The 23,089-nt window shown below is 41.9% G+C and overlaps 1 protein-coding gene across 1 annotated transcript; it reads left to right on the top strand.

The window, feature by feature from the left end:
• The first annotated feature begins 902 nt into the window (after positions 1–902).
• CHST10 (carbohydrate sulfotransferase 10) lies at positions 903–21,141 on the top strand. Its single transcript, XM_006887796.1, has 5 exons — positions 903–1,028; positions 11,790–11,881; positions 16,617–16,851; positions 19,257–19,362; positions 20,604–21,141. Exons 1-5 carry the CDS (start codon positions 929–931, stop codon positions 21,139–21,141), a joined length of 1,071 nt encoding a protein of 356 aa, XP_006887858.1. The 5' UTR covers positions 903–928.
• The last annotated feature ends 1,948 nt before the right edge of the window (positions 21,142–23,089 follow it).

Genomic DNA, 23,089 nt, shown 5'->3' with positions numbered 1-23,089 from the left:
ACATATAACACCAAAGCCCTTGTCTCCATTTTGGAGTTGGATGAAGCGGCTGGAGTCTGTAAGAAGATGCTCTTACTTTGGTTGAGGATCTGTGTGGATTGTTTGGTTGTTTTTATTAAAGCCTCTTGTTTAGAGTCAACAAGACCTCCTGGGGCCCTTATATTTAAAAGTTGGGCCAAAGGGATTATATTTTAATCCCTTGTTACTATTTTTTTTTTTTTGGTAGAAACATTCTTCTAAGTCATACAGCACTCTGGCCAATTTGTTGTGCTGAGGTAATCTAGGTTTGCTGAATCTTGTACCATTTGGGTTTCAAATGCCATAATGGAATAACTGTCCCATAGGTGTGCCATAATAGCTACCCATTGTGGGCAATGTTTGGTAGAGCTCCCAGATTGATTCAAGTTTAGAAATAGGAGTGGCATCCACTTCCCAAACCACATGCCTCTGGAAACTATGAACTTGGAGAAACAGCGCTAATTATAGAAAGGCTTCAGGCCTTTTGTTCATTGGGTCACTATGAGTCATGCTCAACTTGATGGCAATAAACAACAAACAGCAACAATTGTTACATGCCATTGAACCACCTGTGACTCATAGTGACCCTGTGTACAACAGCTCTGAATGTTGCTCTACCCTGAGCCAATCTCACTGACTCCGAGGCAGATGCTTAATACCATTGCCCTAGGGACCATGTCAGTCTGTCTCATCTGGAGTCCTCTCTTGCACTGTCCCTCCATAATTATCACTGTCAAAATAACATTGTTATCAACTGAAAAATATTATTTGCTGTTGGTACTGGTAACTGAAATTACCTGGCTTTTTGTTTTCTTTCTCTTAACCTTTTGTATAATTGATTTATAAGCAGCAGGGACTCTCTTGTTTATGTTTTCTAGGGAAAGTCACTGAATGGCTGACATTTGACAACATGCACCACCAGTGGCTTCTGTTGGCCGCATGTTTTTGGGTGATTTTCATGTTCATGGTGGCTAGCAAGTTCATCACGCTGACCTTTAAAGACCCTGATGGTAGGTATGCTTTCACAGTGTACGCTTCCTTAAGCAAAGCTTTGTTGCATTCTTTTCTTAGATACTTGCATGGATGGCCTTTTTCACGGAATCATAAATTTTTTTCTCTTTCTCAGTGATTGTGTTTATTAAGGAAGTAAAAAAGTGAAAATCACAGGTTATAACTCAGGATCATAAACAACTCAGGATATAGTTCTTGTCTCCTCAGCTGTGCCTAAAGACAGATTCTTTCTGTTTCTATCTTGGCTTCTGCCCTAAAATGCCAGAAGTGAGCTTAGAGAACATAAAGTCTAAATCTTCTGGTAGCATAATATGGAGGGAATTGTGCAGCTAACTCAAAGGCCTCACCTCTCTGGAGGTTCAAATCTACCAGTGTCTCCTTGAGACAATGATGACCAGTCTTCTCCCATGCAGTTTACAGCCTTGGAAACCTATTGGAGGGTTAGCTATGAGTGAGTTCTGATGCAACAAACTAGGTTGAATTTTTTTGTTTGGTTGTGTGTGTGTGTGTATGTGTATATATATACACACACATATATATGTATGTATGTGTGTATATATCTATAGCTATATATATGTATATATAAATAAACAAGTATAAGGAATATGAGGTATGTCCCCAGCGTGTCTTCTGGGGAGCAGAAGGTGCTTTCCTTTGAGATGAGGTCAGAGTGATGCCAGAGGAACCAAGCTCACTCGCAATAGTGCTGTATATACCATGCATCATTGCACTGTCACCTTTCATCATTGGCTTCTGCCTTGGGAGTTCCTGTGCTGCTTGTCCTTAAAGACATAACTGTGATTGATTGGCACACCTCTGTGCCCCCTGATAACTCTGCACTGGTGGCTACCTGTCTGATAACCAGCTGACAGAAGGTCACCTTTAGTGGAAGGCAGGCCATTTAAATAAAGGCATTATCTCATTTTTTTTGTGCTTTGCCTTGTGCTTTCTAGAGAGCAAGTTTTTTAACAAGTGAAGGTTGTGCCAGTCCTGTGTCTTTAGATGCTATTTTCCAACAGCATGTGGTCACTTGGTGCCTCTGCCACATTTTTATAATTTTTACAATATTTCAAACTGTTCATAATGTTCTTGCAATAGATTATAGTATAGTATAACTTTATATGCACTGGGACAACATGAAATGTGTGGCTCTCTTCATTGTAATACCCAATTTGACGTGGGGGCCTGGAACCAAACCCCCAGTGTCTCCAAGGTATGACTGTATGCCTGTGCCAGCTGGTTTTCAATAATTTCTAAACTTCCTTTAGTGAACATATGCATTCAATTGAAGACCTAGAAAGAGCCCCAGATTGAGCTGCAGAAGAGCTGATAGCAAGTTCATTGTCTTGTCATTTGCTTACCTGAACCTCAGTGGTTCCCCCCGCTCCTATAAAATTGGCATAACTCCTGCTGTGACAGTATTCCAGGACTAATATTCTTGCAGTGTGGTGTGAGCTGTAAAATGCTGGGTCCATGCAAGGAGAGTTTAGTGGAAGCTTTGCTTCAGTGGCAAAGTCTAAGTTTAAGGTGTGAGACAAAGTTGGAGTATTAAAATGGTTCATTGGTGTTTAAAGGAAAGGCTCTGCAGTTCTATTTTTTAAACTGTATTACAAAGAAAAAATAACCCAACTCACCAACAATTAAAAGTTGATTATTAAAAAAGAAAAGAAATGGTTCATTGGTAGGATTTGATTGGCCTGGTAAGTTCTGCTTAATAAGGATATTTGTGAATCCTTTTCTATTCTGCACAACATCTTTATTCTGCACAGCACTTTGAACACTTACATACTGATTACAGCTTTTAGAAAAACGGTGCTTAGAGTTGCGTCCACACCAGCTTTTTGCCTGATTTCTTCCCGGTGGGCTGCACAGGTTTATGCCGCAGGTGTGACAGGTGGGCTGCAGGCTCCTGCTCCAGCCCAGAGGGCTCCCAGGGACAGCCACCTGCTGTGCTAAGTGCTCCTCCACGTGCCCGCACCTGCTCTCTTCCTCTCTGTTCCCCACTCTGCCTATAAAGGAGCAGTAAGGTCCAAGGTAGAAGGCCATCCAGTTGGCAAGAGGAAAACACTGTCCTGAGCCACCAGTGGTGAGTCAAAGCTTCACAGTTTCCACTCAGTGACATTTATTATGCATTTAGTGCCGAGGACTCTGGCTGTCGATGGAGGTGCTATGCTCATCTTTCAGGAGCCCTTGTGAAAAATCCTGCAAGGTTTCGCAGCCTTGGAAATGTGACGTCACATCTACCAATATCTGGGGTAGCCAGAGCGTCACTGCTAATTACAGCTCCCATGGGCCTTCAGCTCTGTCTGAAAGGGTTGTTAGATTTTGAAACCATGATCTCAGCTGGAAAATTAGGAAATTTCTCTGCTTACTCCACCGTAACTACACATAACTGATAATGGAAATCTCTTCTGTTAGAGCACTGGTTCTCACCCTGGCAGTATATTAGAATTTACACACTCCACTGCTTGACCTCAGACCACGTGAATTGAATCTCTAGACTTGGGGCCCAGGTGTTTACTTATTTTAAAAAAAGCACTATACATGGTTCTAACATGCAGCTAGGATTGAGCACCTTAAATGTTTAACCTAGGTGGGGAATTAGTAGTAGAAAAATAGCTTGCTGAGATTATAAAGTAGACTTTTCAAAGTCCATACATCTTATTCTTGATTCTCTTCAGTGCTACTTCATGAGGGAGTAATTTAAAAAGCACATCAGCCTGGGGTTGAGAGGTTAAATTATTTATACTGTATTTTTTTTAGAAAGTAAGTATATGTTTATTAGACAGTGTTAAAGGTGGTTGTTGTTTTGTGCCATCGAGCTGCCCATGACTCATAACTACCCTCAGTACAATAGCTCTGAACCCTGCCCTATCCAGTCTCTTGACTTCAACACACCTAATACCATTGCCTCAGTTACTGTGTCAATCCATCTCATCCAGGTTCTTTCTCTCCTGCACTGCCCTTCCACCTTCAAGGACTGGTCCTTCCTGGCCATATGCCTCTCAGAATATCCTTGTCTCCAAGGTGAAACTTGGTTTGACCCTCTCCAAGTCAGACTTATTTGTTCTTCTGGCTGTCTATGGTATGTTCAAGACTCTTATTCGGTGCCACAACTCAAAGGCATCAGTTCTTTTTCTGTCATACTTAGTCACTGTCCAGCTCTTTAATGCATAGCAGTAATTGCGAAGACCATGTCCTGCATCAGGCACATGTTAGTCTCTAGCCTGGCATCATTACTTTTTAGCACTTTGGAGAGATCCCCTACAGCAGACTCCCCCAGTACAATTTGTCCTTTAATTTCCCATAATATGTTTTAGAGAGAAATCCATAAAAAGGGATTAAATGTTACTCTTTCTTATGTACCTGTTTGCAATGGTCTTTTCTTGCTCCAAGAACAGAATAGGTTTTTCTTAAGCTACCACATGAAGCTTATTTTTTTTCCTATAATTATATTTTATTAATTTTCATAAACATTTACAGAGATTTTGGGTTTCCATTCATTCATTGTTGCACTATTCTCTCTACCCTCCTCCCAGTTTGTTCTTGTCCAAATGCCACAGTGCTTGTCAAAGCCAGTTCTGATTAATCTTCTTTGTCAGTGTGTCCTTTGCCATTCCCTATCACTCCTCCCTGAGAGAGACTTCACCCTGAGTCATAAGGAAAAGGGGATGGCGTATTCTCTTAGCTACTTCCTGCTGAAAAGGGACGCTGTGGGTTTCAGGGTGAAGATCTTCTCTCACTACTCTAAAGGGCCCCTTTGGCAGTAGGAAACACATAGACTATTATGGAGATTGATTTTGGAATTTAGATGCACTCTTATTGATTGTGCTTGGCTGTACATGTTCATATCCTTGAAGATGTATCATGGGGGTGTTGCAACCTAGAAGACACAAATTTGACTAACAAGTTATAAGTACATGAGTCCAAAAATTATGGAAAAGTAAAAGAAAAGATTCTTTCATTGTTTTACAAACCCTCCCCCAGGTCCCCTCCACCATGTAGCCCTCGCTCTAGTCTCCTGTGATGACAGAAATACCTAGTTATATATCTCTTTTAAACAGTTTTCTCCCTCCTCTGTTTCAGTGCAGTATACATTATTGAACCCATCTTACTCAGTCTCTCCCCAACCCCAAGGACAGTCCCATTCTACAACAGTGGCATCATGTAATATTTGTCCTTTTGTGACTGGGATATTTCACTCAGCATAATGTTCTCCAGAGTCAACCATTTTGAATAATATTGCATGAGTTCCTTGTTTTTTAATGCAGTATAGTATTCCATTGTGCGAATATACCACAGCTTCTCTAGCCATTCGTTTGTTGACGGGCACTTAGGTTGTTTCCAACTCCTTGCTATTGTGAACAAAGCTGCAATAAACATGGGTGTGCATATATCTGCTTGGATGTCAGCTATGGTCTCTTCAGGGTATATTCCCAGTAGTGGAATTTTGATTTAACCTTATTTTAAATGTTTTTATTTATTTATCTTATAGTGTCGTGGTCTCTCCAGTTTAGCAGTGGAGCATAACACAACATTATTTGTAGCACTTACCAATCCTTGGTTAAGGTTAACAGGTCTCAACTTCTTGTTGTGACTAGGCCCAGGTGTTACAACTAGACTTTGTCATAGGAAAATAACCACCTTCAGTGGTGGCAATTTAGTGACATGTTGATACTTTAAATAAAAAAATGGCATCCTTATGAATGCAGTTTGTGTGTAAAGCTCTTTTTCATGTCTTCTGTTTTACTTTCCTCTCACATTCTTTGCTTTGACCAGCTCCTCAAATAAATGTGATTTAAAGGCAGAACATGTGACTAAGTTGCTTTCTATGTAGTAGATGGCCTGCAAATGCTGGGTACAGAAGACCTATAGGGAATGCATTGGCAATGTCCAGCAACTGGGTGCACTGTAGTCATGAAATTGAGGGGAAATTATTACTTTTAGAAAGGTAACATATTAATTACAAATCTACAAATGTCTGGGTAAAAAATTAGAAGTATAAAGATACTTATAGTGAAAATGAACTATTTTGAAAACACCTAAATATACCTAGAGGATCAGGGTCCTTGGTCCTGAAACTGGAGACTTGCTTTTGGGGGTCAGAATGGAGGCACACACACACACATACACACACCAGTCTATAATGGAGATAATGATCAAAACAAAGTTACTTGCATGTTATCAGAAAGAGTAAACCAAACACAATTTGTACTCTGAGTTTAGTTTAAGTCTAGTTGCATCAAGACTGGGAACAAATACTAGAAGTTTTAAATCTGCTGCTGTTAATTTCCATTGAGTTCATTCTGAATCAGAGTCCCATCTGATAGAGCAGGACCATTTTGTAGGTTTTCTCTCTGGAAAGAAAGGTGAGGCAGGCTGCTCCTGTAAGATTTACAGCTCTGGAGCCCAGTGGAGGGTTACCATGAGTAAGTGTTGACCAAAAAAGCTTAATGGGATTCATAGAGGTACATGACAGAGATTACAGCAGTGGGCTTGGTTTTTTTGTTTTCCTTCATGGAAGCAGATTATTGAGTTTTTTCCTGATAGAGCCACTATTTGAACCACTGACCTTTTAGTTAGCAGCCAAGCTTTAATCATTGTAGCTCATAGTGTTCCTCTTTATAAAGTCATAGAAATGCTAAAATCAGGGATGACTGCTCTGACATGTGTGTGTTGGAAGGTAAGGTGCTACAAAGCTTCCAAAGCTCCTCCTCTTTGCTTCTTAAAGTATGAAATAGGTTGCTTTTCACATTCTATTCATAAGTCGGTTGTTAAGAATGCAGGGTGTCTGTGATGATATTAAGGAAGCTTAGGTTTCTATGAAACCCATTCAACCTGTGATAGAACTAAGAATTGCATGAAGAAAATATTGTTGGGACACCAAGACACCAAACAATAGAATGAGCAATTTTTAAATTTTTTTTTTATTGGCCCGTCAGTGCTGAGAGATGACAGTGTTAGAGGAAGAGGCCAAACAAGCTGGTTTCTTAGCCCTAGCAAGGATTTCAGGAGCATTAAAGCCAAGGATACTGACGCTTTTGTCTGCTTTTTACACAATAGGTAGCATTCTTGTCCTCATTCCAGGTACAGGATGTCTCCTGCATGCAGCATTAGTTAGAATGTCAGTTTGACTCAAATAGAAAAAAGAAGAGATCTATGGCAAAGAGATTTCATTGGAATCAAATAGGGGAAGTAGGATAATTGTAATGGAATTTGTAAGGTTTTTGTGAAGTTCTCCTTTGTGCAGAAAAGAAAGAGGGAAAGACATCCAGGCCCATAATGCTTCACATGCACTGCTGTCTGGGGAGGGGGATATGTGTTCAGTCCTGCAGCCAGACAGAGGGGACCAGAGAGCTCAGCAGAGACTGCACAACCGAGAATGGACTAGGTTAGTTTTTTAAAATGAAATAAGCCTTTGTGTATCTGGTTTGATTGAATGCTTTTATGTGATATTTCATTCCCTCCCCCCATAATTACATGTTAGAATGTAATGTGAAATTGAAAAATACTCTTTTTGTAGTGGTAGGAAAGTGATCTTCAAATTTGGCCCAAAGATTTAAAAAAGAAACCAATACAAAACTGTTATAAATTATTCTGGACAAACACATTGTTTAATTCCTGAAGTCTCGTCTCTGTACTGCTGGCTTTTTTTAAAAAAAAAAAAACTAATGGGTGAGCACTAACTTAGCTGCTGATTTGGCTTAGATTTCCCCCTCCCCTTAAACATTTTGAGATAATTGCAGATTAACATATAATTGTAAAAGTAATAGGATTCCATGGCATCTTTATCTGCTTTCCACCAGTGGTTGTTACATCTTGTAAAATCTATACATGGAGATATAATATTGACCCTTCCCCCAGCTTCCCCCTCCCCCCACCTTGGATCCTCATACTCATTCTACAATAATGGTTTTATACAGTATTTGTCCTTGTGGGAATGCGTTCCCTCAGCATAAAGCTCTTCAGTCCCTCCCAAGTTAGGTAGTAATTTACAGAATCATTGCTCTTGCATGGTGCATAGTATTCTATTGTATGAATGTACCACAACTTCTCAGTCCATTTGTTTGTGGCTGGACATCTGGGCTGTTACCATGTTATTGTGATGGTGAATAATGCTGCTATGAGCACTGGTGTACAAGTTTCCATTTGAGCCTCAGTTCTCATTTTCTTGGAGTAGATTCCAAGCAATGGAATAACTGGATCATATGGAATTTCTGTGTTCAGCTTTTTGAGGAAGTGCCAAACTGCCTTCCAAAATGGTTGTACCATTGTACAACCCTACCGACAATGTAACAGAGTTCCTATTTCAATACATCCTCCCTAACATTTATTACTTGCTGTCCTGTTAAACTTTGCCACTGCTACTGGAGATGCTATCTCTTTGTGGTTTTGATTTGCATCTTTCTTACTGGCAGTGATTTGGAGCATTTCTTCATATGTCTGTGGAAATAGAAGGGAGAGGATGGGTAAAGGGGTAGGGTATTAATCATAGGGTTGCACGATTTGATGGGTGGGTGGGGTGAAGGAAATGGGAAGGATCTTTTGTAAAAAACAATGTATTCAAACTTTGTAAATAAATCAGAATAATTTTTTTAAAAAAAGAGAAAATATTGATACAATCACTTATCACCTGGTGCTGCTTTTTTATAGCCACATCACACCCGTCTCCAAGTCTCCAGTAATCACTAATCTGTTCTTTGTCATTTTAGGATTTCTTAATCCAACAATTTTTTTTACATCTATCCATGTAGCCAGCCACATCAGTATCTCTTCATTTTTTTATTGCTAAGTAATATTACATAGTATGGATGTATCACAGTTTAATTTTGCTTTTTAGTTTTTAACCATTCCTCTACAGAAACCTCTATGGAGCAGTGATGTCAGTCTTGAGACTGAAATGTGCCTGATCCAGGACATGGTCTTCACAATTACTTGCTACACATCAAAGAGTAAGACAGTGACTAAGAATGACAGAGACGAATTGATGCCTTTGACTTGTGGTGCTGGAGAAGAGTATTAATCAAACCGTGCACCACCAAAAGAACAAACAGATCTGTCTTTGGAAGAGTGAAACCAAGTTTCTCTTGGAGGCAAGGATTTTGAAACTTCATCTCACATACTTTGGGCACATGGCCAGGAGGGACCATTCCTTGAAGAAGGACATCATGCTTGGAAGGGTGGAGGGACAGTGTAGGACAAGACAACCCTGGATGGATTGACACAGTAATGGAGATAATAGGGGTAAGTGTACTAGAACCAATGAGCCTGGCTCAGGATAGAGAGGGTTCATAACTATTGTATATAGGGTCGCTGTGAGTCACAGGTGATTCGATTACACATAACAATTATGGACATCTAGCTTCAGTGATTGGGGTATTGGAGGTAGTTGTGTTGGTGACAGTAAGATTGCACAGGATAGAGCAGGGTGTAGGGCTGTTGTATGTAGGGTTGCTATGAGTCACAGGCAACTGGATGGCATGAAACAATAACATTTTTTTTAGTTGGGGTTATTAAGACTAAAGTTGCTTTAACTATGTGTGTGTAGGTTTTTATGCATTTGGACTACGGTTTTAGCAGAGAATATTGAGTATTCTATAGACTGTCATGGAAGAGGTACACCTAAAATACCTCAGAAGGAATGATGGTGAGACTTCGTCACATAAACTTTAGACATGTTATCAGGAGGAACCAGTTCCTGCAGATTGCTAAAGTCTCATGCTTGCTAGAGTAAATGGTCAGTTAAGAAAAAGACCCCTCAAGATGAAGGATTGACAGCGATGGGCTGAAGCAAACAGCAGTTACGAGGGTGGTGCAGGACTTGGGCAGAATATTGTTCTGTTGAACATAAGATTGCTATAAATCTGAATCCACTCAGTGACACTTTGAAGCAACATATATTTTATGTGAATGTAGTTTTCATTTCTCTGGAATAAATTCCCAGAGTGCAATTACTAGTTGATATCAGTCCAAACATTTTAGACTGGCTGTGCCATTTTTTTATTCCCACCACCAGTGTGTAGGTGATCCAGTTTCTCCCACCCTCACCAGCATTTTGTTGGGGTCATTTTTTATGTTAGGCATCCTACTCGTTGTGTAGTAATATGTCATGTGGTTTCAAATTGCATTTCCCTGATGGCTACTGGAGTTGAACATCCATTTTTGCAGCCTGTATATCTCTTCGATGAAATGTATTCCTGTGTCCTTTTCTAATCAGATTGTACTCACACTGATGAATTTTTGGAACCTCTTTAAGTATTTTTTATGTTAATGTTTTGTCATTTAAGATGATTTATCCCACAGCCAGCAGCTCATCTTCACAGAATTTTTCGGGGAGCTGGTGATGAAAACTAGATTTTTATACAGTCTAGTTAATCTATATCCTAAGTATTTTCTCATACATAGTCTAAATGTTTATCTTTTTGTTTTAAATTTAGATATGAACCATTTTGAGTTAATTTTTATATAAAAGGTGAGACTTAGATTGACGTTAATTACCCCCCTCTCTGGAAACTCTATGAACTTTGAGAAACGACGATAGTTAACGAAAGGCTTCAGGTCTTTTGTCCATTGGGTTGCTATGAGTTGTGCTCAACATCTATGAAATCTAACTGCTCTAGTATGATTTGTTGCAAACACTTTTCCTTCAACATGCTTTTTTTCTCCTTTCAGAAATGTTGTTTGGTGCAATTGCGTGGGTGCAGACTGATGATGAGAACTCATGTAGAGAGAACAGAATGCCGCCCTCCTCAGACCTGTGGAGTCCTCACAGGCTTGCTGTGCTTTGAGCACATTGGTATAGCCACTGCAGGGTCGTCCTCTTTTTCCTGAGCCTCGACTTCCCAAGCATGATATCCTGCTCCAGGTCCTTTTCCTTCTGATAACGTGCCCAAAGGAAGTGATGCAAAGTCTGGCTGGCCTCACTTGCAAGGAACATTTTGATTGCATTTCTTCCAAGACAGATTAGTTTGTTCTTTTGGAGACCCATGCTTGTTGTTTGTTGTTGTTATGTGCCATCACTTATGACTCATCGATCCTGTGTACAACAGTTCTGAAACCTACACTGTCCTGAGCCAGTCTCACTGACTCCAACGTGCCTACCCCTGTAACCCCATTTTCTGTATCAAACCCTCTCATACAGGGTCTTTCTCTTCTGTGCTGTTCCTCCACCATTCCAAGCCTGATGTCCTTCTCTAAGGACCGGTCCCTCCTGGCAACATGACTAAAGTATGTGAGATGGAGCTTTAAAATCCTTGCCTCCAAAGAACAACTTGGCCTCTCCTTCTCTAGGACAACTATTTACCAGTACTAAATTTCGAAGGCGTCAGTTCATTTTTTGTCTTTATTTTTTCAGCTTTCACATGTACATGAAGACCAAACAAAAAGCCAAACACACTGATGTTAAGTCAGTTCCTGTGTGAGGAAGACTTAGTGTGACTAACTTCCATCTGGTTCCTGTGGCTGTAAATCTTAATGGGAGCAGACAACCCATCTTTCTCCCACAGAGCAGTGGTGGATTCAAACTACTGTCTTTTTGGTTAGCAGCCAAGCACATAATTCACTGTGTCACCAAGGCTCTTACACATGTATAATATGAGACAGTTGAAACTGCTGTACTTGGATCAGGCATACCTTAGTGCAGAAAGTGACATCCATGCTTGTGAGCACTTTAAGAAGGCCCTTTCCAGCAGGTTGCATATTTCTACCTTCAAAGTTTAGTTTCTCTATGTGTAAGATGACTGTTACCCTCTGTCTCCTAGTGTACAGTGCCAAACAGGAATTTCTGTTCTTGACAACCATGCCGGACGTGGGGAAGTTGCCTGAGGAGAAGCACTTACCTGAGGAACTGAAGGTGGGCATGAGAAGGCAGTGGGCCCTGGTCCCCTTGCAGATGGTCATCCCAGAAGGGGGCTGTTGTATCCTCCTGAGGAGAGTGATCACACAAGGGCCATTGTTTACCCAGCACAGCACTGCTCACCAGGTTCCTTGGTGTCTGGGCCTCATGTAGCAGATACTGGAGTGGGTTATGTGGAAAGGAAGCGAGGGCCTGGCATCAGGAAGAGCCTCACTTTGGTGGGTGCTGAGGGGATATGATCCCCAAGAGTGGGATGGAGTGCAGTTCTATCATTCTGGCAGGGAGAGGCCTTTGGCTCCAGCATTGCTACTTTACCCATTGAGAGCTTTCTGGGAGGGCTGCTGGCCAATGCCTGCCTTTCTGAGAGGACTCAGTGGAGAAATGGGAATGGGGTTGTTAATTATTTACAAAAACAGTGTTTTCCTTGTTGATTTGAGCAGATTCCTTCTAGCAGCAAATGCACTCTCAGAATTACTATTCTTGAGAACTTTAGATTATTTCTCTGTTTATGCACATTCTTTTTAAAAAAAAATATCTCTTACTGATTTTCATCTACTAATAAGGTGACCCAACAGAGTGTGGAAACTATAGAACAATATCATTGATTTCACATGTAAGCAAAATTCTACTGAAGATTATCCAAAAACGACTGGAATAGCACATCAGCAGAGAACTGCCAGAAGTCCAGACTGGGCTTAGAAGGGGTTGTGGTACTAGGGATATTGTAGCTGATGTTAGATGGATCTTAGCTGAAAGCAGGGATATACCAGAGGAATGTCTATCTGTGTTTCATTGACTATGCAGAGGCATTTGACTGTGTGGATCATAACAAACTGTGGCTGACTCTGAGAAGAATGGGAATCCCAGAGCACTTGATCATTCTAATGCGAAACCTATACTTGGACCAGGAGGCAGTCGTCAGAACGGAGCAAGGGAACACTGCATGGTTCAAAATTGGGAAGGGCATACGCCAGGGATGCATCCTACCTCCATACCTTTTCAACCTGTATGCAGAGCAGATTATCCGGGAGGCTGGGCTCTATGAGGAGAAATGTGGGGTCAAGATTGGTGGAAGATCTATCAACAATCTGCTTTATGCAGATGACACAACCTACTTCCTAAAACTGAGGAGGACCTGAAGCGCTTGCTGCAGAGGGTCAAGGACTGCAGCCTTCAATATGGATTGAGGCTCAATGTCAAGAAGACAAAGATTCTCACCACTGGGCCTATTGGCAGCATCTGGATGGATGGTGAAGAGATTGAGATTGTTCACAGCTTTAGTTTGCTTGGCACCACAGTCAACACTCGTGGCGCACCAGTAGCCAGGAAATTAAAAGACATATTGCCCTGGGAAGGTCTGCTGTTAGTGTCCTCTCCAAAGTACTGAAGAGCAGTAGTATCTCTCTGGATGCTAAGGTGCATCCGATACAGGCCATGGTCTTTGCAATCACTTGTTTTGCATCAGAGAGTTGGACAATGACCAAAGAGGATAGAAGGAGAATTGATGCCTTTGAACTGTGGTGCTGGAGAAGAGTATTGAGAATACCATGGACTGCTAGGAAAACAAACAGATTTGTCCTGGAAACGTTTAAACCGGGTGGCTCCTTGGAGGCAAGGATTCTGAGGCTTCGTCTGACATACTTTGGACATGTTGTGCAGAGAGACCAGTCCTTGGAGAAGGACATAATGCTTGAGAGGGTGGAGGGACAGCGCAGGAGGGGAAGGCCCTCTAGGAGGTGGATTGATTCAGAGACTGGGGTAATCAGCGTAGGTGTGTCAGAGACAACAACAACATAATTGGAGTGGCACAACAATGTCCTGGAAACAGCAGACAACATCAAATTCCACACACAAAAAATAAGATGTCACAAAACAAAAAATACGCGAAACACAGAGTCAGTGGACCTCCCAGAGGAAAGACTGATGGGAATTTCTGAGAAAGAATTTGGAAGAATAATGTTGAAATGTTTTCACAAGATGGAAGAAAAATAAGCAGAATTTAAGAAATCCATAAGCAAAACTATAGAAGAATTTTAAATGTCAATATAAGACAAAAGCTAGCACCAGTGGAATTTTGGAAGCCATCTACGAAATCCAGAATAATAAATCCAGCATTTTAGAAGCTGTCAACATGTTGGAAGGCCAAAAGAGCCAAATTGAAGAAATGGAACATGGAATCAGTGAAACAGAAAACAGAACTCTCAACATTAACATGCTAGATGAAAAGGCAGAAACAAGAAGGGCAGTTTAAAAAACAAAAATTATGTAGGATATCATCAAGAAGAATAACATACATGTGATAGGAATTCCAGAAAAAGAAAAGAGGAAAAAAAGGCACTGAGAAAATTGTGAAAGAGTAAAGGAAGAAAACATTCTTGGTATCATGAAAAATAAGAAAATATACATCCAAGAAGCTGATCATATCTCAAACAGGACAGATCCCAAAGGAAAAACACCAAGACACATCATATTCAAATTCTCTAAAATAAAAGACAAGGAGAGAATTCTAAAAGCACCTAGAGAAATACAAAGAGTTACCTACAAAGGAACAAGATTAAGCTCAGATTTCTCAGTAGAAACCAGGTAAACAAGAAGGGATGACATATAAAACTCTGAAAGAAAGCAGCCAGCTACCAAGAATCTTGTACTCACCAAAAAGGGCCATCAAGTATGACAAGAAATTAGGACATTCTGAGAAAAGCAGAAACTAAGGGAATTTGTGGAAAACGGCCAGCTTTGCAAGAAACACTAAAGGAAGTCCTTCAGACAGCATAATAAAGTGGATGTATTAACCAGCAACAACACAAAAAAGAACCCAACAACAACAAAAATCACATTGAATGTGAATGGTGTAAAAATGCCAGTTAGGCCTTTCTGCAAAGGTGGTGCCAAAAACGAAGAAGGAAGTCCTTGACCCACCCAAAACTGAAGCCAAAGCAAAGGCATTAAAGGCCAAGAAGGCAGTCCTGAAGGGCATCCACAGACCAAAAAAAAAAAAAAAAAGCTCATCCACACGTCACCCACCTTCTGTCGGCCTAAGATACTGAGAGTTGGAAGGCAGCCCAAATAGCCCTGGAAGAACGTCTCCAAGAGAAACTAGCTTGACCACTATGCCATCATCAAATTTCCCCTGACCATTGACTGAGTCAGCCAGGAAGAAGATAGGAGATAACGACATACTTGTGTTCACTGTGGATGTCAAGACCAGTAAGCACTAAATTAAACAAGCTGTAAAGAAGCTCTATGACATTGAAGTGGCTAAGGTCAACACTTTGATTAGGCCCGATGGAGAGAAGACGGCCTGTGCTTGACTTGTTCCTGATATGATGCTTTGGATGTTGCCAACAAAATTGGGCTCATCTAAACTGAGTCCAGCTGGCTAATTCTAAATACAGACTTTTTCTCACCAAAAAACAAACCAGCCAACCACCAGTTAGGAGAAAAGAAAAGGCAAAATGGATTAAAAAAAATACTCATCAATACGTGAATAGAAATAGCATTTGATCCAGCTATTCCGCTATGAGAATATACCCTAAAGAAATCAGAGCTTTGACACAAACACGTGTGGGCATATCCCAGAGATGGAAGCAACCTCAGTGACTGTCAACAAATGAATGGATAGAGAAACTGTGGTATGTTCACACAATGGGTATTATGAAGCATTGAACAAAAAACTCAAACACTACAAAACATGGGTGAGTCTAGAGGACATTATGTGGAGTGAAATAACTCGGTCACAGAAGAACAAATATTGTATAAGACCACTGTTAGAAAAGTAAGAGGGTTGTTGAGGGGCGGATCTGCAGTCATCAGCTGTACTGGAGGTGAGTAGGAAGAAACTGTACCCCTCATTTTATTCATGCCACCTGCAGAGGTACCAAGAACATACTTGGGGTTTTTTTAACATTATTTTTTAAAAAAATCTTTTACCTGTGGCTTTGCGGGGTGTGTGGTGGGGTGTATAAATAACACACTTTGCTGAAGTTGAGCTTTTAAATGTAGCTCGAACTAATTTTTTGCCTTGTTTCACTGGTGTTTTATTGTGTCATTTGTGACTTATACCAGTAGTCCCATGATTTGGTCTGAGGAATTCGTATGTTAGAAATATTTTGTAATGAGAAATACCATATATCCCAGAAATATACCAAAAATAGCCCCATGCATACAGCTGGTGTTAGGTGTCTTCTACACATGTAAACCCAGAAATACCTGAGGAGGAGGAATACTGAAGAAAATTAATAGGGGAGCAACTTCACTAAAATTCTTGAATGAAGTTTCCTGCTGTTTCCAGAAAATGATAAGCCATAATGTCATCGGCAAAGTAGTAGGTACATGTTTACCTGTCTTATCTGTCTGAGTAGAGGATCAGAAAACAAAAGGATAGGTGTCTCTTTGACTTTTCTGAAAGGACTGGTAATCTTAAAGACATTCTCTTGTTTTCATTTTAGTGCTGTAGTTTAAAGTTTGTGACATTCTTTTACTTATAATTGTTTTTAAAAGGGGTGGCACAGCCAATGGTAGAATCACAGTTGACTTGAAATTAGTTGTGGTTCAGTATATTCACTTAGCCTGAATCTCAAGCCCAGCAGTGGGTCACCTCCCTGGCATTTGTAGGAGGGCAAGCAATGATTCTGGCCACTTCATCCTAATGTCCCTCTCTCCTTGCGCAGCTTTTGCTGGGGCTCTAGACTGTTTCCTACTAACAAAGCTCTTGTGCCTGTTTTGCTTCTAGCCAACTGGAAAACTGCTCTCAGACGGCCGGCTCGTTGAGCCTTTGGTCTACATGGAGCGCCTGGAACTCATCCGAAACGTTTGCAGAGAGGAGGCTTTGAAGAACCTCTCACACACTGCTGTCTCCAAGTTTGTTCTGGACCGAATATTTGTCTGTGATAAGCACAAGATTCTTTTCTGCCAGACTCCCAAAGTGGGCAACACGCAATGGAAGAAAGTGCTGATTGTTTTGAATGGTGCGTGTAATACTCAAGCATGTCTGTTTGTGTGGAAGCTGGTGGGCTGGCGGCGTCTAGGGAAGGAATGATTTCTCTGAAAGGACTGGTCACCTTGAAAACATTCCCTTGTTTTCTTTTCATATTAGAGCTATACTTTGAAATTAATTTAGATACTGATTGTTTTTAAAAGAAGTGGCAGAGCCAAGGGCATAGTCACAGTTGCTTGCTTTCTGCGTTGGGATCCTCATCTCTGGTAGCTTGTTCCAAACTCATCTCTGCTTCTCAGATACATTACACTCATTCATATCTTCACATCATGTTGCTGCTGTTGTTGTGTACCATCAAGTCAGAACCGTCCCATAGCAGACCCTCCAGCGGGTCTTCAGAGGCAGTTAATTGTACAGGAGGAGATTGCCCATCTTTCTCCCTCAGAGCAGCTGGTGAATTCAAACCACATGCCTTTGGGGTTGCAGCGTCGCTTTTTACCACTAAACCAGCGGAGCTCCTCATTGCACTGAGCATTATTAGCTTAGTTCTGGCCATGACTAGTCAAGGCCAGACTCACTGAGCCACCAGAAAGCTGACCCTCACAGTTGCCTTCTTCTCCAGTGCCCAGGAGGCGTTTCTCCCCGACCTTCCAGGCCTGGAACCTCCAGCCCTAGTGAACACAGTTCTTCATCTGGAGACCAAGTTGTCCATCACAGGTGGCTAGATAGAAATTATCCTCATTTTACACCTAAGCATTTGCATTCAGAGTACTTAACGGCTTGCTTTAGGGAATCTGTTTACTGGGGAGCAAATGAAATTGTTGAAAAGGGACCACAAGCACTGCATTTTTTTGATTACTTATGCTCTTTTTAGATACTTAACTTGCTTGTTTAAATTTTAATTGCTTTCAGCTAACCCAAGTTAATTTTGGCCCTTATTTATGCAATTCAGCTTCCAAGGGAACATACCATATATTGACAGCAGTATGACTCCTGGACCTGGAGGCCTGTGAGTTCTCCACACTCCAGGCCTATTACTTAGGTCTTCAGGGTTGGCGGTTAATGTTTGCTGTCGTTGGGCCTTTTACAGGTTGTTGAGGAGAGAACAGAGCTATGCCTCATCTTCTAGTCGCCAGCTTGTTAATCAATGTGCGTGGTATGTTGCATTGGAACCTTCTGGCAGTCTTCCGATCTTTTTGTGTTGTATTAGAGAAGAGGTTACAAATCAAGTTTACGATAAGGATTATACAAAATTATCTCACAAATCTGCACTGCAGGATGAAGAATACTTTCATGGGAAGTGTGCACCCACTTAATGCCAAGTCATGTAACAGAAGCAGGGCTGGTCCTGGTGGTGCTCCTGAGTTGTTCCGACATGCACCAGGTGCAATTCCTCAGAACAACTTCTTTTAGAATCCCCTTGAGAGGGAAGGTTTTTTTTCTTCAAGGTGACACTTGTTCACTGGCCACCCCATAGCATTCAGCAAAGAGTTCTGCAAAGTACTGGTACTTAAGGAATATTTTTAGAAGGTATGAATAAAACAGACAAGACTGTGGTTACAGCTGAAGTAGCCAAGCAGGATTCTGACCTGGCAGAACTAGAAGCTTACTGCAATAGGATCAGTGTGAAGATGGATGGTAGGGTTTGTAGGGGCTTGGCTAAAACCTTCTCAGCATCATGACAGTTTATTTCTATTGACATAAATGTGGAAGAGAGTGGGAAACTTGCCTAGTCTGCTGGCCTCAGGATGGATCTCACCCACAGTCCAGTCAGTAGCCTGGGAGTAGGCACTTTGGCTTGGATAGACAGACGTGGCTTTGTGTGTTGGCCTGCCTGGCTGCAGATGCTCTGCGTCCTCTGCTGAATCCTATTTCAAGTATGTCACAGCTCCTGGAACATTGGTCAGATTTCTTCAGCATCTAAACCCCTTGCTGCTTCCTAGTGTGGGCAGAGGGCAGCCCCAGGCTGAAGGAGTGTGGTTGCCGGGAGAGCCGGCCTGTCAGTCCTGGTGACCATGGCAGTGGCGAGGGCACTGAGCAGCATGGTTAGCGGTTGTTCCTCTGGAATTCCCCTCACCGCACTGAGTTCATTTTGGAAAAGTGGCTTACATGCTGTAGTCCTTAAGGGCAGATGCATTGCCAGGAGCAGATTTTGTCAGTCTTTATACTCCTTGTTACATTTTCCTTCTTCTCTCCCTAACTCCTCTCCCTCTTCCAATTGGCTTATGGGTTACTAAAGCTCTTTTCAGCATATTATCTGAGGAGAAGCATCTGCCAGGAGAAGCAGATGGCATTCAAGCATCTAAAGGTGATTTCTGAAGGCAGGCTTGTTGTGCATGCCTGTGGGGAATGGGAGGGCACGTTAAACAGAGACAGGGCCTCTTTCTTTAAGGATAGTACTGGGGTTGTCAACCTTCACTTCTTGTTTACTTCCAGGAGCTTTTCCTTCCATCGAAGAAATCCCTGAAAATGTGGTTCATGACCATGAAAAGAATGGCCTCCCACGCCTGTCTTCCTTCAACAATGCAGAGATTCAGAAACGGTAAGAGCAGGTTTTATAAACAGAATAGGCCTTTTAAAATAAGGAAAAACATTTTGGTAAAATCTGAGGCTGAGCTCTGGCCTTGCCACATGCCCCATGCTGCTCCTTGGATTCCCAGGGGCTGTAGGCCTGGTGAGAGGCAATGAGAATATGCCCAGTGTTGGTGTGTTCTCAGTCCTATGAGGACTTCAGCACTCCCGGAGACCCGCCAGTGCTGTCCATTGAAGTGGAAGTCACATCAGCTTTTTTTTAAAAAGATAATTAAATGGTAACTTTTAGTCGACTTGCAGAACAAGATGCTTTTTAAAAAAGCATAAGTTGCAAGTGACCATCGGGTTACCCACTGACCCCTGACCTCCCTCGCTTTTCACACACTGGCTTTTCATTGCTTCTGATTCTAGTTTATTCTAGTTTTCCACTTTGTACAGAACTCTGTGTGTGTGTGTGTGTGTGTGTGTGTGTGTGTGTGTACACAAAACTTTTAAACTTCACAAGTTAAATGGCAGATCAGAGATGGATCAGGACTTTGCTGTGTTCCTTATGAAGTTTTATAAGGGTAAACAGTTTCTGGACTGCAGTAAGCATTCTGCAAATACAGAGAAGTTATTGCTGGTGTTACTGTCATTACTACTATAAGCTGTTCACAACACCACCATGACTCCACTACTGTTATTACTACTACTTTTGCTACAGGCAGCCCACGTGGGCCATCTCACTCGGGGTAATGCCTCTGCCTTCATTTTCTGTTACCCTGGCCCCTTCTCTTTCCCACTTCCTCTGGCAATTTTAAGTTGAGTTTTTAAAAGTAACCTCTAATGTAACTTTACCTGGTCTCAGTTCTGTTCCTATCTTACTCAGGGTACCTCCATTTTCAATTTTCTTAACAGGTAAAAAAACTTTTTAAACCTTCTTAGCATTTGGAAGTATTTAAGCAAAACAGAGCAAAGGCTAGAATTCTTCACAGGGGCTGCCCTCTAGGAGGAATACTGTGACTCTGGACAAGGTCATACTCCTGAGCCTCTGTTTCCTCTCCTGTCAGATGCGTCAATAACAGGATTTTCTTCCTAGGGGTGTTGAGGGGATTAAGTAAAGATGCATGTAAAGCACTTAGCACTCTGACTGGTACGAGTTAGGATGGAAGAAATGGTAGCAATTGTTGCTGTCACAGCTCTTCAGGGTTTCAGCTTGATAACATTACCACAGCAGCATCTCATCAACTACTTGTTTTTCTTTTTCTGTAGATTGAAAACATACTTCAAGTTTTTTATTGTGAGAGATCCATTCGAAAGACTTATTTCTGCATTTAAGGACAAGTTTGTTCATAACCCTCGGTTTGAGCCTTGGTACAGGCATGAGATTGCCCCTGGCATCATCAGGAAATACAGGAGGAATCGGACGGAGACTCGGGGGATCCAGTTTGAAGATTTCGTGCGCTACCTTGGCGATCCAAACCATAGATGGTTAGATCTTCAGTTTGGAGACCACATCATTCACTGGGTGACATACGTAGAGCTCTGCGCACCCTGCGAGATAAAGTACAGTGTGATTGGACACCATGAGACCCTAGAGGACGATGCTCCTTATATCTTAAAAGCAGCAGGGATAGACCATCTTGTGTCCTATCCAACCATACCTCCAGGCATTACTGTGTATAATAAAACCAAGGTGGAGCACTACTTCCTGGGGATAAGCAAACGAGATATCCGGCGTCTGTATGCACGTTTTGAAGGGGACTTTAAGCTCTTTGGGTATCAGAAACCAGACTTTTTGCTAAACTAATGCCTAGGGTCTGTGGATTCCAGTATATTTGTGAGTTCAGCATCTGTGTAACTAGATGGAGATCTGAGCACAGGAATGGTGCTTCCTCAAGGACTTGCCTGAAGACCCCCGTTGTCTCCCATGTACCTTTAGCATTTTGGTTTATGAAGTGGAATTCCAACAGTTACCACTTAGTTCAGTGTAAAGTACATGGAAGGGCCCAAACCCACCTACAGATGCCAATAGGATGCCACAACCTTTGTCCTCTGAGGAAGAGAAAGACTAAAAAGGTGTAGCCTGACAAACAAGTAGGAAAAAATAGTTTTAGGAGTCATTTCACTCGGTTGTCAGTAGTGAGTTCACCCCTGCAGCGATCCTTAATGGTCAGAAAGTGGTTTAGTCTGTTACAGGTAGATGGCAGCAAACAGCACCCCAGTGTTCACAGTGAGAATGGAGCAGTATATGAACTGCAAAAACGGCAGGGGCTCAAACAGGATCAAATTTTAGTAAGAAAATGATACTTTTGGCTTTAATTTTGGCGTTCCTGTAGTCACAGAAGCAAACGGAATTTTCCAATTTTTTTTTTCTCTTTTAAATTTCAGTAATGACCAAAGGGAAGCTTTAAGCAGTACATCCTCTCAGAGTACATACCTGTATAATGCTAGTTCATATTTCTGAGCCTCTACCTGCCAAACAGTTATCTCATTCAGTCCAAGAATTAAAATTTTACAAGGTAATGTTCCCACCTGAGAAAGGGGCTCCAAAGAGAATGTGGCATGCTGACACAAAGGCCTGGTGGGTTCCAGAAACCGAGGCCTGCTGTGGATTTGCATACAGACATCCTGACTCTTGTGCAGCCTCTCATCTTGGCCTGCCTTAGTCTGGATAGGGCTGCAGGGCCATTCACTACCAATTCCAGGAACCCATGCCTGGAGCTAAAGGCGAGCAGGGGCAGCGTGTCAGCACCGCAGAATTCAGTGCTGTTTATACGTTCTGTCTCCTTTCATCTCCACCAGATTCCCACCACTGGACTCATTTCTTACAAGGCCACCATCCTACACTAAAAGACTACAGTTGGGAATATTGAGTTCACCAGCAATAAAATCCTCACTGGAGGCAGCCTCTAATACTGAGCTGAGCCCCAGTGGGGAGCAAACCACAGGTCCCGTTTCAGAGACAGTCTGACTTCAGCCACCATGGGGCAGGGGGACAGGTACCTGGAAGAAGCCCAAGTTCTCAACCTTAAAAGGTGCAGATAATCCCAGAACTCAAGGCAGTAAAGCAGGCTGCTTCTCCAGGCAGCTCCAACCTTTCTTTTTTCTTCAAGTGAAGAGAAAGCTTTCCCAAATTTGTAAATGTGAAAGTAAAACTTAAAAAAAACCCATGCCAAACCTGACATTTGCTGCAGTTCCAGAGGAAGGTGCTCCGGCTGCAGCCGACCCGAGGCCTCTGAAGGTGCTGGATGTGCAGAGGCGGCCGGGAAGAATGTGAACAGGGAGTGCCACGGCCCTGGGTCCTCACCTGACACCTAAAGGATGTAACACGAGTTATTTTTATATGAAGTTTTAGCAATGTCTTGCTAAATTGTTTCAGACCTAATGAGCTGATAGATTACCTCTTTCATATTTGAGATGTAAGTGTGGATAATGTGTGTGCCTTTAAGGCCTTAAGTTAGTCCTGATTTAAAAAAAAAAATTCATCTTGAACACAAGAGAGTGGACTGTTGTTTGTTCTTGTTTTTTTTCTACCCTCTGTTTTTCATAAAGGAAAATCTGGTGTTTGGGTGAGATTTATGATATGTCCTGCCAGACTAGAGATTACAACAGATGTGGTGGTTGTTAAGTACTGTCAAGTCCGCACAACTCCGAGCAACCACATGAGCAGTGGACCCCTGCACCCTGCCCTGTCCTGCACCCTCTGCCCAGTCCTGCACCCTCTGGCCTGTCCTGCACCCTGCCCTGTCCTGCAC

This window comes from Elephantulus edwardii, unplaced genomic scaffold (assembly GCF_000299155.1).
Source record: "Elephantulus edwardii isolate Elephantulus edwardi_28Jun2011 unplaced genomic scaffold, EleEdw1.0 scaffold00062, whole genome shotgun sequence".
NCBI classification, from domain to species: domain Eukaryota; kingdom Metazoa; phylum Chordata; class Mammalia; order Macroscelidea; family Macroscelididae; genus Elephantulus; species Elephantulus edwardii.
Note: the sequence above shows the minus strand (reverse complement) of the source record. Positions and strands in the feature narration are given on the sequence as shown.